This window comes from Crinia signifera, chromosome 1 (assembly GCF_055691185.1).
Source record: "Crinia signifera chromosome 1, ASM5569118v1, whole genome shotgun sequence".
Classification (NCBI taxonomy): Eukaryota; Metazoa; Chordata; class Amphibia; order Anura; family Myobatrachidae; genus Crinia; species Crinia signifera.
The window spans coordinates 398,290,518-398,307,755 of NC_139217.1; the positions used below are offsets into that span (position 1 = coordinate 398,290,518).

Consider the following 17,238-nt stretch of genomic DNA (forward strand, 5'->3'; position numbering starts at 1 on the left):
AAGACAGTGCAACTGTTCTTCACCATCTTGTCCAAATACCTCTAGTTATGTCATCGCTGCCATTTTAGAACCACCTCTTTCATGAAATGCAACATTTTGCTGATAAATTAGTGTTTGTTTTAGCTTCATTATGATTGTTTACCACTTCACAGGAAGGAGACACTCATTAAGATATCATGTGAAGTGATTGTTGGACAACAACCTGTGAGATTGATTATTACATTTTTTTTTTTTTAAATTACATTGCATTTAGAATTAACATGGGACACACAAAAAGAGAACCTGGGATGGAAAAGCAAATGACCAGCAATATATATTAACTTTATTTAAAAAAGAAAAAGAAAAAAGGAAAACATTTGAAAAACAGAAACTTTATTCAAGCCTGGATACATCTACAACTGAGAACTATCTATTTTTCTTAAGGCAAAGTCTAAAGGTATTGTTATGTATTCATTGTTATATCCTATTGGTATGGTTATAAAAATAACTAGGCCTTTTTCTGTCAAACTACTTTTTAAAATTCATAATTAAATAATTTTATAAAAATCACATTGGTATATATCACTCAGTTATCTTCTTATAAACTTGCCTAATATAAGCAGAACCCATTGTATGAACAGAAGTGACCATACAATCATGTTCAGAAATTAATATTTTATTATACTATATAGTAATAAAGTTTGTTTGAAGTGCATGAATAAAAAGTTAGTGAAACTGGATAAACAATCTATATAGCAATGATAGGTGCATTCAGTGTGCATCTGAAAGAAATAAAAGAGTTTTCACTCTATTTGGCCTAAAACGTTGTGTTCAGGTTTCTAAGATTCTGACATCAGAACCCAGATAACACTGATTAGAACCATAGGGCTTTACAATAAAAGCTAAAATATTGACCATATGATGGCAAAAAAAGTCTTTTTGGTTAACGTATTCCGTTCTAGCTACTTTCTGATGAAGTCGGAGGTGCTGTTGAGGAAGACCGTCTCCTTCTTGACACAGACCTCGATCGCTCCACGCTGTATGCAACATATTTGTCATAATTCTGTAACTGAGCATCAACCAAATCTCTTTGTTGTTGGCTGATTGTCTGACTAATCAGTCCTGGGAGAGCTTGGATGCTACCAATTAATGTCTCTAGCTTTGTCTCTAAGACAACAATTCTCTTCTCAAAGTCTTCACCTCTTTCGTTTAAATCGGATATCAAGTCATACATGATGCTTTGCGTCTGTATGGAAAAGAAAAGAAATTAGCAGAAATCATTTTGTGTCATTCTCATTGAATACGGTCGCTGTTGGAGATTTCTGGATATATAATATTTCATAATATATTAAAATTAATATCATTATTTGGTACTTGTGTAGTATCATGGCTCCCACAATGTGCATCGTATAGGAAAAAAATTGCATGCCATCGCATGCGATGCAATGCCATTTTTCACAGAAATCATTGACATGGGTTAAAATCATGTTAAATGCACCCCAAAGGGCATTTGTTACTGTACCACCCCCACTATGAATGCCAACCCGAAGCGTAGCGAGCGCAGCGGTACGTGTCCTACGACCTTTTCATACCCCCACTATCCACGTCGGCGTGGAGTTGAGAATAGAAAGCGTGGCAATCGCAGCGAGCCCCGCGAGGGGACACGGATAGCTGTGAATCTCGAGAGGGGACACGGTGAAGGTATCCACGTCCCCTCGCCACGCTTCAGGCTCGGTGGCTCGCTGCGCTCGCCACGCTTCAGGCTCGGTGGCTCGCTGCGCTCCAGGCTCGGTGGCTCGCTGCGCTCGCCACACTTTCTATTCTCAACTCCACACCGACGTGGATAGTGGGGGTATGAAAAGGTCGTAGGACGCGTACCGCCGCCCCTCCTGGGCTCGCTGTGCTCGCCACGCTTTGGGTTGGAGTTGATAGTGGGGGTGGTACAGTGTGAAAAAAGACATTTGGGGTGCATTTAACATGTTTGCTACTAATTTAAATGCATTTGTGATCAAAATCGCATGCCATCGCATAGCTTCGCATCGCATGGCATCGCATGGCATGTCATTTTTTAAACAAATGCATAAAAAACCCCGGAAAAAACGCATCGCATAGTGGCATGCGATGGGAGCCGTGATAGAATACAAGTACCCATTATTTTAATTACAAGACAGTTGAACACATACAACAGATTGCAAATGGACCTGTTTATTATATGGCAATTTATTATTAGTTTAGTTAGACTATAATCATTGCACAGGAATACCATGTAATGTAAACAATGCTCATATAAAACAAGAATTGTATGAATACATATAAATAACTGTGGAAATCCTTTAATTGGCACTCTTCGCCTTATCTTTCCCTATAGTACCTATAGGACATAGCTACTTCACACTGTAGAGATAACACAGATTATATACTTCACACTAGGTTAGCTCCAACTCCCCTTCTGTGTACACATTTCCTCAGCCACATATTACACTAATCACAATACATTACACTCTGGCACTCCTGGCTACGAAATCCCGACAGTCAGAAGTTTGTTACTGGGATCCAGAAGGATACCGATAAGTATTTTAACCATGCTCCTAACCCTAATCAACCCCGCATCCTAGCCCTTCCCCTAGTTTGATACCCTAACCCCAGCACCAGTGGGATCTGTCGGGATTCTGTCCATCGGGATTAGACCGTCAATCTACTGACTGTTAGGATTCCAACTGTTGCAATCCTGCTCCTATCTCCATTTATAGTCTGTGAATAAGAGTTTGATGTATCAATCAACTTCTACCTATCATACTACAAAACATACTTGAAACATGCATCCCTCCAACCCCTTTTAAAAATGACCAAAAAACTGGTTGTGGGTCTGAATGTAATTTTAAAATTATCAATAAATGAGGCTGTATTCTAAAAAAAAAATCAGCTAACTGTTAAATACAGTACATTATTTTATGCTTCCCTCACCTTTATCTGAAACTAGTATATTCTTTCTAGAAATATAACTGCCAATCAGGTGCCACTTTACATATAGATACACATGTACGCAGAACAAGTAAACCAACTTCTGTTTCTTTGTCTATCCATCTATTTAGATGGCTCTTCATGTAGAAAAGAAAGACACTATAAAGTAATATTTTAATCAAAGCACCTAAATAAAAATGTAACAATAATATTTGTAATACACTGAGTGCAGGACTGTTTGCGCTGGAGCAGACGTGATAATAGGCGGTGGATCAGACAACAGCTGTTCCCCCAAGCCGGAGAAGGTCCTCTGTACTCTGATCAGCGTGTGCTGGACAGTCTGTCGTAAACACTGCAGGACACTGTACCCCTTCCCCCAGCTCACTCACATAATAAATAACATGACTAATTCAGCATTTCTAGTTGTAGTTAGATAACTATTTGCAGTATGCTAAGGTATGCTTGTTTTGAAATAATAGGATAACTATAAAAAAAAAGTTTTTGTGGAATCTCTTTATACCATAAGTGTGGCCTCATCATACTGGATATTTCCCTAGATCAGTGGTGTCACACTCATGTCCCTCCAGCTGTTATGGAACTACACATCCCAGCATGCCCTGCCACAATTTTAACTGTTGCCATAGATAGTCATGAAGATCTTATGGATCTGTTCCATTGTCTGTGGTATGTACGAAAGTTAGGGTTTTTGGCTTAGAGTTTACAGTTATGCCCTGGAAAATCTAGTTAATTATCTACCGTTTACCCCTTAATGGTCTATTTTTGGTATGCCAACCCAAAGTCTGAGTATATCCCGTGGTGGATGTAAACTATTATTAATCTTGAGCTCTGCTACTGAAAAACTACTGTTCAATTCTGGACTTGTTGAGAAACTCCTCCCTTTTCCTTATTCAAAGTATTTGATCTATTTCGAATGGTCTGGATAGAGGCTTCCCTGAACAAAGAATCTAGAGTTGGCACATTTTTGGATCTTTGGGAAAGCTATTCAATTCTTCCTAACCAGACCAAACAATTAATTCTCAAGTGTTTCTCATCAACCTTATGGTATCTAACAAGACTGGCTAACAATGATCCGCCAATATAGATAGGGTATTATGGTACTTGTTTCCTTTCTGGGCGCCCGCTAAGTTAATTGCGCACCATGCTATTCTCCGTAGAGAAATCTGATCGCATCGCATCGTACACATACACGATATTGAACGATGCGATGCGATCCGATTCGATTTCCCATAGGAAACAATGTGAAATGGCTCAATTTAGCCAAATTATCATAGGAACAATAGTAAATGGGCCAAAAACACCCCTGAACATTGAAATGTCCCCCCAAAAGTAGTTGACGCCACCCCGCCATCAACGTGAACCCGAAGCGTGGCAAGCGCAGCGAGCCCGCGAGGGGCGGCGGTACGCGTCCTCCGACCTTTTCATGCCCTACTATCCACTAGGGCGTGGACTGAGAATAGAATAGTGTGGCGAGCGCAGCGAGCCACCGAGCCCGAAGCGTGGCGAGCGCAGTGAGCCCCGCGAGGGGACGCGGATACATTCACAGGTAAACGCGTCCCTTCGCGGGCTTCCCAGGTGTCCGCGTCGCCATGGACACCTGGGAAGCCCGCGAGGGGACGCGTATAACTGTGAAGGTATCCGCGTCCCCTCGCGGGGCTCGCTGCGCTCGCCACGCTTCGGGCTCGGTGGCTCGCTGCGCTTGCCACACTATTCTATTCTCACTCCACGCCCTAGTGGATAGTAGGGCATGAAAAGGTCGGAGGACGCGTACCGCCGCCCCTCGCGGGCTCGCTGCGCTCGCCACGCTTCGGGTTCACGTTGATAGCGGGGTGGCGTCACCTACTTTTGGGGGGACATTTCAATATTCAGGGGTGTTTTTGGCCCATTTACTATTGTTCCTATGATAATTTGGCTAAATTGAGCCATTTCACATTGTTTCCTATGGGAAATCGAATCGGATCGCATCGCATCGTTCAATATCGTGTATGTGTACGATGCGATGCGATCCGATTTCATTACGGTGCCGTACGTAGAAAACCTGGGCGCCCAGATAGGAAACAAGTACCGGTATTATTTATATTTTTGCACAGCGTGTCCCTCATTTTTTACCTTTATGTTTTTTTCTTCCTTTTGCATCTTTTCTACAGTCATTGTTAATTGTTCAGCAAAGGTCCCTACTGTCAGTTATGTAACAAGCTTCAGAGTCTTTAAATCATTTCTTTTTAAAATCCAATATCGTTAAATGACAACTGTGTGAAAATATACCTCCAACACACGTGTGAGGTTAAGTTGTAGAGTGCAGAGCATGGAAAATAGCAGTGCAACTTTCCCCAAAAATGTGTGACATTTGCTGGGAGTTAGGAAACCATCAGCCCTTTTTCTGCATATTATAAAATCCCCTTATTCTAAGCTGTTTATTGCTTCACTTTGTTGGAAAAAAGCCTCTAGTTCTGTTGTGCTGATATTCCTATGGCAACCATAATGCTGACTGCAAAGAACAAGGTGACGCTTCCACTGTCTGTGTGTGGGAGAGCCAATTCTAATCTTTATAGTTCTGTTTGCCATAGTATTATATTGTTTTGTGCTGACAAGCTGCAAGGCTAGATAAAGATTTTTGAAGACTCAACAGCAGGTAACTTGGAAGTGCCACCTTGATTCCGTAGTGGTGTTTTCTACTATGACACTCCAACACAGTGGTGCCCAGGTCTGGTCTCTTCTTACTTGTAATCCAGCCAGCAGATGCAAACTCTATTTCTTCAGCCAAGCACAAGCTGCTTTGTGTTGGGCTGCTGTTGATGCATGGGGGTCTCTTTTGCCTGTAGGGGAATCTCACCGATTACTCTCCCCCCTCCCCCCCACCCACACCTGAATCTGCATATTTATGTTTAAAAGGATTGTTCAAAAAGGGTGTGTGGCCAAAATGATGTGGTTGGCCACACCCCACCTCCTCTGCGGTATCATTGGCTTCCTCAGATCGTGGTATGACAGGAAATGTCAGGTTACTACCCCCCCCAAACGTTGGCTTCCTGTCAGTCAAACTGAGAGGATTACGTTCATGATCCTTATTCATTTTCTGTTACTATTTCCCTTTGCACATGCGTGATGTTTACGGTACACGTGTGCAGTCGTTCCTATTTAGCGATCAATGCTCAATTAGCCCCTATATGCACAATAAAGGGTGGCCATTAGCAGAGCATATTTTCTAATAAAAAATGGGTATATCTAGCCATTCTAATTATAATAAATAGTTTAGCAACTGAAACTTCCTGTACTGATTTGGAATGTAATCATCTGTACATAGATAAGTCACTCCACAATGGCAATCAGGCGCTTTGTACAGCGGCACAGCTGAGAATCTCTCATAAGTTGGTTAGTTCAGTTTATACATTTAAAATAAACTGCACATAAGAGTTCAACATATACAATTGTAAAATATGCATATATAGTTCAGTGATATTTAAAGTCTATACTGTTTGATTCTACAGTAGTTTCTCAGTGCGGAGTAAGATTTTCAGCCAGCACTTACAAGAGAACTACTGTATTAACTAATAGTTTCTTCCTAACCCTGAATCTGCATACTTACCCATACGGCACATGGGGCCTGACTCATATTTGTAAGAAACTGAATAGCAGCAAGGAAGCGGACTAATTAAAATGCAAACGAAGCAGGAGCGGTCTGTAGGAAAGAAAATGCATCCTGCATTTGCAAGGATCCGAGTGCTGCATCTGAGGATTCAGCCTCTGATTACCATGATGACCATCAGTCAAGATTCGCTATGTTTGCATGAACCTGGTAGCCTACGTAAGCTGGGTGTTGACAATGCAGAACTCTCTAAATGCCACAGCATGTCAATCATCGCAGGACTCGTTACGCACTTGCCCAGTATGAGAGTCTGATGGACTCCATTCAGGACACGTGCACTCCCCTATGAACACTGAAACCCCCATATAGTGCCCCTTATGTACATTGAACCAACCTCCATATACTGCTCGTGCCATAGACCGCATACTCTGCACCCCAACCCCCTTATACTATGGGGTGTATTCAATGCGGCCGGCGAGGGGGGTTTTATGGCGAGGATGGCTTGTTTTCGGGGAGGGTTGTAGAAAACTAGCCATCCTCACCGTTTATTAGGGCCGCTCACCCTAGTCAATGTTCCCAGTGAGGGTTGCGGCATTTAGCAGCGAACCACAATTTTTTAGCGGCCGCACACTATAAAAACACAGCAAGGTGGAAAAGGCGGGTGCAGGGGGGGGGGGGGGGGTCAGTTGAATACTGACCCAGCGAGCAATCAGCACTGCTCACCGTCAAAGCATTGAATATGCCCCTATTCTGCAACCCTAGATTACTTGCCATACTGGGACTCAGCAACAAGCACCAGCATTAACCATGATAAGGATGCAGGAACCCCCCCCCCCAGACAATCAGTGTTTAGAGCAGAGGCACCTAGGACACGTGTGGTCATTTACTGATGAGGGAGAATGTGAATCATTCTGGCAGGAAGGGATGAGATCCTGTGTGGGGTGAGTAGTTCGGTAACTGGGAGGAGGAGAGGTCAGTGCTGTGGTGACTAGGAGGCAGATAAGTGGCTCAGCTACTTTAAATATACTCAATGCCAGTAGGGGAAGATTTGTGCTTACCCCTCCCACGCCCGGTACTCGCCATGCCCAGACCTGTCCGGCCAGCTGCTGGTGGCTGCCGTTCTCTTGTACACTCGGACAGGTTAGGAGCTGTGCGGGGACTGGTGAGTTACAGGTGCCAGTACCGGTGGATACGGTGCAGAAGCATTTTAGCCTGCCCACTACAAATATACATCATCTACAGTATTTATATAAATATAGAAGGCTAATGCTGCTCCTCACCTCTATAGCACATACCTACATATAGGGATGCCAATCCCAGGATCGGGATCAACGAGATCCCGGGCATTTTTGGATTGAAATGCACATGTGCATTTCATCCCTTACTGCTGGGCAGTGCTGAGCACACTCTGACTCCCCTCTCCCCATCAGGAGGCCAATCCTCGGATGCCGGGAATCCTGGGATTGACATTTCATAAATTCCAGGATTGAAAAAATGGCCCGGGATTGGCCACCCTACCGACATACCATGCTCAGCATGACAGAGCCCTGGCTCCCACCAACACTGATGCGTCACAGTGAAACCTGACCATTTATCAAAGAAATGAATAGGTGTCTCTGACATCACAGAATTATTATATACTGTAGATGTTTTAAGTTTTATACTGAGTTCTATTCTATCTTTGTACGAACCTTTGCCAAATCCACCAAGGTGTTCGCTTGATCATTTAGCTTCCGCTGTTCCATTTTGACACTCCGTAACCTGAAAAGACATTTATTATTAGTCTCTGTCCATATTGTAGCTTATGGGGGGGGCTCAGATTTGCATGCACACCTCTTGCAAGAGCAGATCATATTACATGAGTAATGCCTTTCGGAGTTTGATTGGTCAGTTTTGTTATGTATCTGTAAAATGAAGAGCATGCTTCTTAGCACAGCAAAGCCAGAGCAAGAAAATGTGATGTCCTCAACTTCGTCATGGTTCTAGCTGATTACGGAGTCAAATAAAAATCTACTTTATTTTATGGTAGATAGAAGCAGCATAGTATCAAGACAGCCAGGCACAGGAAAAAGGTTTGAGCTAATTAATCTTACAATGCAGGAGTATACTCCTTCCAGTGCCTGCCTGTGTTGATACAGAATTAGCTCCTTTTTTAATCTGAAATGGATTGGGTTAATAGGTGTTTTGATTCCTGATGAAGATAGAGTGATAAGTGACAATCTCCACTGCAAACAAAAAAAGAGATCATTTACTTGACCAGCAGCTAAAACTATTTTCTTTCTATTTTGTAAAAAATGGCTACAAGGAAGGTTATGTGCCACTGGGTAGTGCTGCTCTGTATTGGGCCAACACTACAGTAAAGCTGGCCATACATCTACAGATTGATTGTCAGATCTGTCTGGTTGGAACAAAATCCTGGTACTATCTGAATGACAGTTTTTGGCAGTTTTCCAGCATTTCAAAGCAAATGGGCAACTGTCATTTGCTCTCATCCTTTATCAGGTTTTTGTTCCAACCAGCCAGATCGGACAATGAATCTGTAGATGTATATCCAACTTTAGGCATGTGATTCTTGGCTGCCTACCCTATTAACTGTATTTACAATCTATTACATATCCCATCTCAATTATTTTATTTAGGCTCATACGATACATCTGATAGTTGCTATCAAGGGAAGGCAATTAGAGAGGCGTTGAAGGAAGTAATGGATGCAAAATGATTGTAATATTTAATGGTTTCTTACTGTAATTCTCTAAGCTCTTAAGTTCAACTCCATTGTTTCACTAATTGTGTCTCTTCCACATCGGAACTTCTGATCCACTTAACCTCAGCCACCCTTGTAGGCATAGTATGTGCCATACAAAAAAATAAAGGCATTTGTAGAGCAAGTCTCACAGAGCAGGAACAGAAAATGTGTACTTCTCTGGGCAAACCTCAATTCACAGCCCCAAATGTAATTAATGGTCTGGTGCCTTATTCTGATGAATAACCTGCCTCTGTATATGACAGGCCTTCTATAGTTACTAGAACCAACTATTATTACAATTTAGCTGCAATGGTCAAAATAAAAGGACCTGCAATCAATCATCCACTTTGGCATTTAAAAGTAATTTATTCTTAGAATATGTATATTTCAAGAAGATTTATCAACTAGGTGACACGTTCTCGATAGCTAATTACAAGCTATTCAAAAAAGCATAGGAGACTCCTCCCTCCCCACTTCTAAGAGGGGTTCTGTGACTCAGACTTCAGGCAACTTAACATGCTAATCAAGCTGGCTAGGATGCTAAACAGCTTGGCAAGTATGCTAATTACAGCCATTGACACACCCACTCCCATGTCTGTGTCTGTGTGCTACACCAGTGTGGAATTGGGTTCTGGTAAGAAAGGACCTTAGAAATGCAGCTGCTGTACTAAGGGCCTGATTCAGACCCATTCGCCTCACTGCCACTCCCATGTCTGTGTCTGTGTTCTACACCAGTGTGGAATTGGGGTCTGGTAAGAAAGGACCTTAGAAATGCAGCTGCTGTACTAAGGGCCTGATTCAGACCCATTTGCCTCACTGCGAATACTTGCAGCCTAGCAAACAGGTCAGGACCACCCCTCCAAAAGCCAACCGATGCCCCCCCCCCCCCCCCGGCCGCCCATGCCACCCGAATGCCCTCGCATGTGCTCGAAGTGGACAGAAATCATTTGATGGTCGCTGACCATCAATTGATTTCTCTCCCCCTCAGTAATAAAAGTCAGTCAGAACTGACTTTTATTACCATCGGAGATCACCGAGAAGGGGACGGGTGTTGATGCCATGTGACCTCAGCCACCGGCCCCGAGCAGGCAATGGCCCACCTGCATTCTTAGGGGAATGCCCAGCGTTTCCATGGCGACGCCCATAAAACGCTGTGCGTTCCCCTGCTCAAGCCCCATGTCCGCCCACGCCTGCCGAAGCCGTTCGCTTCTGGGGTTTGCACATGTGTATAAACTCGTATGTACATGCACAAACCCCCCACTATCGGACACGGGTCTGAATTCGGACCAGAATGAACGGGTCCTAAGCAACATTTATATTGGTTCCTCTCCCAGGCAACCCAGGACAGGGAGTGGAGTTTTTTGAATAGCCTGTATTTAAAAAGGAAACCAATCACTTACAGAATGGGTATTTCTTAGATGCATATTCCATGATTTATTATTTAACATAATTATCAATAAAGGAATATGGATTTAAGAAAATGTGGAATTCCCATTTAATGTCTAAATTTCACTTATCACAAATTACAATCATGACTTTCAGGTTTAGTTTCCATGACAGCAATCATATCAGTAACTCATAAGTGATTGATAGGACAACAGCCCATCTCAAGGAGCTAGTATCCTTCAAGCATTAAAGTTAATGATGTAAAGAGAAATAACCACTTCATGCAGTTGTAAAGTCTTCAGAGATCTGAAACAACAGCTGATACAGTGTAACTTACTTCCGAGCTCTGGTTTCATTTTGTTGGAAAACAAAAAAAAAAGGACAAAACAAAGGAAAACCTGTTTAAAATACACTGGGAAAAGATATACATGTTATGGGAAATATAGGAAGGACAGTGTTGGAGACTGCTTTATGGACCTAATTTTACATTGAATTGTGAATTAACTCTTGAGGATCCCAGCATATTCTACTCATATTCTTTTTAAACAATATTTTTAAGATTCTAAAATATTATTCTGCAGAGCAATACTCCAAAGATTATTTAACATAAAGAAACTTATTTCTAATACATATATGTGACTCTAGAACCTAGAAAATGCAGGTAAAGCAGCGGTGAATAACAAAGTTGGTCAACCAATGCACACCAAATACAAAAATAAGATAATAAACACTAGGTATTAACAGATCATTGGTAGATAATACATAGTCCTTTCACACATACTGTAAACCCCAACATTCATCCTGCTCCAACCCCCAACTCAGAAGCCAGGGTTTCAGTATTTATCCACTTTAACACATGGGTGACTACCCCGGGTTATTCCTGGGTTGTCGCCATTCACACCGGAACCAGGTCTTCCAGTTCGTCTGTCTCACAGTCAACACGTATATGAGGTCATCTCAATGCACTAGTGCCCTACCAATCTACTTGTTTTGGGAAAGACTTGGGTATTGCCTTTCAGATGGCAGAAGACCCAGGAATGAGCCTGGTATAGGGCAGGGTCGAAGACATGGGACAGCTGGGCCGGGTCTGTCCAAACATAGCTCAGACCTGGGTTAATCCATTAGCCTCAGTAAAAACCTGGATATAAAGACTATGGGGGGAATTTAATTAGTCCCAAAAATGTTCTGGTAGGAAAAAATGGTCTTTTAATACAATATTTTGCCTGATGTGCTGCTTTTCAATCAATTCACTTGTAGCTTTTTATTTTATTTTAAATAGCCTGTATTTAACAAAAACTCATAAGATCTAGGATCATTTATGGGACCTAAGTGTTTTTGTAGCAGCAGTTGCAAAAACTGGGCCTTAGTCATTTGCGGAAAAAGTTCCTGATAAGTTGGGTGTCATGCTGGCTTTCCGGCTAACTTGATAGCCGTCAGGGATCAATTAGCATACAGTAAGTTAGCCTACAGTAAATTGATGCATGCAATTGAATTCCCCCCAATGTATGGAAGTGGTATTAGTAGGAACTCTATTGGGTACTTATTACCTAGCACGGCGCCCGCGATTTTGATTGTATTGATCGGGTCAGAAAAATAGCGTTGATCGCATCGCATGCCAACCAAATCGCATGCGATGCGATCGACCCAATTTTTACATTGGAATCAATGTAAAATGGTCCCTGAGACCCGATTTTACATTGATTTCAATGTAAAAACCCCCAAAACCCCCCATTTTAATAGAAAACCCCCCATATGTTTTAAATGCCCCCCCAATGTTAACGCCACCCCACTATTGACGCCAACCCGAAGCATTGTGAGCGCAGCGGTACGCGTCCTCCGACCTTTTCATACCCCCACTATCCACGTCGGCGTGGAGTTGATTTTATAAAGTGTGGCGAGCGCAGCGAGCCACCGAGCCCGAAGTGTGGCGAGCGCAGCAAGCCCCGCGAGGGGACGCGCATAACTTCACAGGTATACATGAGACTGGCGCCGTGCTAGGAAATAAGTACCCTCTATTGCGCTAGGCTGTATTAGCCATGTAAGCACAGGAAAGCACAGTCTGATTGTATAAATTACAGTGCATTTTTTATACAATCTGCCAGGGAAACACAAACTGTAAATAAGCTTGAATATTGCATTGAAAGCAAAGTCTTATTTTCAATTATTACAGCAATAAAAACAACCAAACAGAGGAAGTATATTAGGATATGGAAATATATGGACTTTGGATAAAAAAAAAAAATCGACATTTTTTTTCCCCAAAAAGGCAAAATACAGTATATTATTGCAGGTAAAGCGCATTTGTAAAGGACAACGAAATGTTCTGCACTATATAAGAAACTGTTAATAAACAATTGTAAATCAATTATCAATCGTTCTGCTGTTTTTTGCTTGCTTACTAGTACACACACACATATATATATATATATATATATATATATATTCAAAGAAAAGTGTGCCTTTCTCTCTCTTTGGAAAGATATTTTTTACATTATTAGTAAATTGTGTAACTTCTGTAGTACGTATCTCAGATTATATTCTATAGAGAATAAAGGGCTTGATTCAGTACCGATCTCTAAGCGGTTTAACACCGCCCACCCGAACGTCCATCAAATGATTTCTCTCCCCTTCAGAAATAAAAGTCTGTCTAAACCGCCTTTTTTTCCGTCGCAGTCCACTGAAGAGGGGGCAGGTGCTGACATCATGTGATGTCAGTCACCCGTCCCCAGCAGGCATTGGCCCGCCTGCGTTCCCAGGGGGAAACACCCAGCGTTTTCATGGGGATGCCCATGAAACACTGGGCGTACCCCTGCTCCGGCAAATGCCCGCCCCGCTCACTCCCCTACCCAACCAAACGCCACGGCAACTGTGCTATTTTGCACAGCGGCCCTGCACATGCGTAAACTCGGCCATATGCATGCACAGAGCTGCTCCATCAGTCCCCGGAACGAATACACTGTGGACTGGTCCAAGCAGAATCAGGCCCAAATGGTGTATTGTAATGAAACAGAGATAATTTGACTCAGTATCTATTCAGAGAAACATAAGCATCGCAACTCTCAGCAAGCAAAGTCTAAGATGCTAGACCGTATGCACTGCAGTATATATTGGCCGATTCAGAGATGTACAGTACATGATTACACAGCCGTACAAACTTTGAATGCAGCAGCTGTGCAATTATATGCTAATCCCGGAGGAGCATCTTGTGTAAATAGATGTTTCCCGTCGGCCTCTCTGATCCACTGCTGTGTAAAAAAAACAACATACCAAAATACAACAATACAACATACAAAATCCACTATGTGAACATTGCCCATCTGAGTAATCCTCAGGTTACTCATGGTATCTGGTGTTTTCACACTGTAATGGCCAGTGAAGATGCTTCCATGACATGCCCAGAACATGGGGGTGAAACTCCCCTGTTTTATGAAACGATAGCAGTCGCCAATGCTTCCCTGCCCCCAAACAGATGCCACATCTTAATTAATACTAAGGCTTAGGGATCACTGAACATAGTTTCATTATGTATACCTGTTAATTAGGGCCATATTTTAATTTATGAGTGGCCCTGGTCTCCCCAGGGCCATTGCAGCGCTGATTAAGGCTAGACTTATGCGGTGCTGCACACGGGGGGTGGAGGGGGAAATCCATTTGATGGTAAGTGATTAAGAATGGATTTCCCCCTCTTAAAATGGGCTGCAAAGCCATTTGCAGCCGTGCATATGGGCGAGAATTCACTCTGGCGGGGAAGGGGCTAACTGATCGCTGGGATGCAAAAAGTTGCAGCCCTGTGAGCAAGTCTGAATCTGCTCCCATGTCAGGCACATGATGACTCTTACCAATAGAACATGCAGAGAATGTGTCTTATTGTCGTATTTTCAATCAAAGGTACAATAAAGAGAAGGACAAATTCAAGGAAACAGATATCTAATGATAGATGCTTTTCAGAATCAAACTGTAGCTGACAATAGATATTTAAATGTCTAAAAAGAAGAGAAAAAGGAGTGGAATGGTGCGCTACCAACAGCTGCTGGCACTGGGTTGTCAAACCCAAAATAATGGAAAGATAAAAAACAAGGGGTGTGCCAGCGCTGGCTGTTCCAATGATATAGACAAGACAGTTCTCAATTAAAAAAGTAATTGAATAATTAATAACATCAAATTATTCTATCACAAAAATAGTAAAAGGAAAATAAAAAGTAAAAAACCGAGCAATCAATTGTAAAACATCACAGGGATAATAGGTGTATTATTGAGATCTCCATATTGTATGGCTTATTTTTAAATGGTGTTTATTTGAATTTGAGGAAGTCGGACACATAATATCCAGGGAAACGCGTTGAGCTTATTCCTAAAACCACCTATTTCTTCATCCATCCAGTGTGACCAGTCCACTCTCCCACTGACGTCCTGTTTTTCCTGATTCATCTGGACTACATATTCTTTGGGATGCCTGCATTATTCCTAATTGTTCCAGTATAAAGGAGAAAAAAAGCCAAATAGGGTGGCTTGAGCCCTTGAAATTATAGGGCAATCCTAGAAATTGTTGTCACCCACCTCTGGACATACAAACCGTACCAGAAGACTACAACGGATGGTAATACATACAAATACATTTACAAAGCATGGTTTTGCCTTGTAAATGATTGCTGCTTTAAAAAAAACTGCCTGAGTTCAGTTCAAGGTGATTCTCCAGAAAGTGAACATACTGTAAAGTCCTGTGCATCACATGCTTTAAAATTATCTTTCCTTTTAAAATGGTATTTTAGAAATTGTTGCTTTATAAAAACTTAATTGCTGAGTGGCAATGCCTTACCCTATAACTTAAGACCCACTAAAATCTTGGTATGTTGGAGAAGTAGGTCATTTGAATTTGTGTCGCTGTCCAATGTATCACTCCAGAAACAATGATACGCATATTATTTATATGACTGAAAGAAAATAAAGTGCACACAATGAAAAGTGAAATATAGTACTTACTGATGGATAGCCTGCAAGAATTTGCGCTGATGTTTTCTCACTTTTGCGTGGTCTATTTTTTTGACCATTTTCGTATTTTTGTATATTAACCATGTTTCCCTGAGAACATTTGCTGCTGCATTTTTCACCTGTGAAGAAAACACACACATCACTAGTAAAACTTAGTCAAAAGTTTTCTACAATAAATGACAACATGTATAGTCAATGTGAAGATATAAAACGGAAAACATCAAATGAATGCATTTTTCCTTTTGTTTTACTTTGTTCTTTAGCTACAGGCTGAGGGTATAGTTTCATCAGTTTGGCAATTTCTGGTCAAACTGACCCGGCATTGCTGCATTCAAATGGCTCAATCAGGGCGGACCAGGCTTTCTAATGCTAATAAAGTATTAAGTGATCTGCCTCAGATGCAAAAGCAGCTACAATCACATAAAACCCCTTGAAATGTTCCACCACACTTTAAATAAAACCAGGAAATGTTAAAGAGATGTGTACAGTATATGGGTCACTCCACATCAGATCACCCCCCCCCCCCCACACACACACACACACACACACACCCCAAAAAAGGAAATGTTCACCACCAATCTCAGATTTTTCTGATATTTTTTATTTTAGAGAGGATATCAAAACAACTATTTCTACCAAATATTTTGACTGTCTGACAATCAATTTATTAAATATTGATTTTTTAATATCTACAATTATTTACTAATCGTGGCTTCTTTATCCAGTTTATTTGAAGTATCACACATGTTTATTACGGAACCACCACAAAATTTGAACCCAAAGGCAATTTTTGCTCCCGAATCCAAAAATCCAAGCCAAATTATTTTGTTTTCCTTACGTTTCGCATTATGGCAAAAACTCACATTTTTCGAACAGATTTAAAAATTTAAATTGACATTAGACATTCCAATTTTTGAAGGAGTTTAACAACAGTATGCATTACTACCTCAAAAAAATTCAGCTTAATACTTTTTTTTATAGTGGAGAAAAAAAAAATGAAATTGACATCCAATTACTGTTGTACAACATACATAATTAACACAAGAAACTATGACATTTAACATAAATTGAGTCCATAACTTAAGTTGAGTCAACAATCTCATTATTCTTCCCTTGTTTGGAACCTGTTGTAATGGTCTGTAATTTTCATTAAAGTGACAACAGAAAGGGTATACTGCCTTCTAGTAATTACTTGTATAGTAGGCACTTCCGTTACACAGAGGACATGAGTAAAAGGAACAAAAACACTATCATCTCTTAAAGGCTAGGACAATACATTTGTTGATTGGTTTAGTTTCATAAAGTGTACCAACACATTTCGTGCCACCTCATTACATTGAATATTATACCCAATGTACTAGATCTTATCATACACTGCTGCTATTTATGTTTCAGGATGCAGATAACTGTTGTCTACATTTTTAATTTTCCAGACATTTAAGTTAGATTGTCTAAGTTTTGTTCCTTACGACCTATGTGTTGTACATATTCTGTGTGCGTTTGCGAAACTCACCAAAACAATAATGGGCGCTGCTCTATAACTAAAGATGGACTACCTAACTGAAATCCTTGTCAG

General features: G+C 41.4%; 1 protein-coding gene across 3 annotated transcripts in view; it reads right to left on the reverse strand.

Annotated features, from left to right (window-relative positions):
* Nucleotides 1–355: 355 nt before the first annotated feature.
* Nucleotides 356–17,238, reverse strand: part of KCNN2 (potassium calcium-activated channel subfamily N member 2) — a 142,114-nt gene continuing 125,231 nt past the window's right edge. For 2 of the 3 annotated variants that reach the window (XM_083151642.1, XM_083151644.1), the window contains 3 exons: nucleotides 15,654–15,781; nucleotides 8,233–8,302; nucleotides 356–1,225 (listed from right to left, as the gene is read on the reverse strand). In XM_083151642.1, coding sequence (XP_083007768.1) covers nucleotides 938–1,225; nucleotides 8,233–8,302; nucleotides 15,654–15,781 — 486 coding nt within the window. In that variant the 3' untranslated portion in view covers nucleotides 356–937. Of the gene's footprint in view, nucleotides 1,226–8,232; nucleotides 11,020–15,653; nucleotides 15,782–17,238 lie in introns of those variants that run through there. The other variant, XM_083151643.1, reaches the window with a different exon arrangement.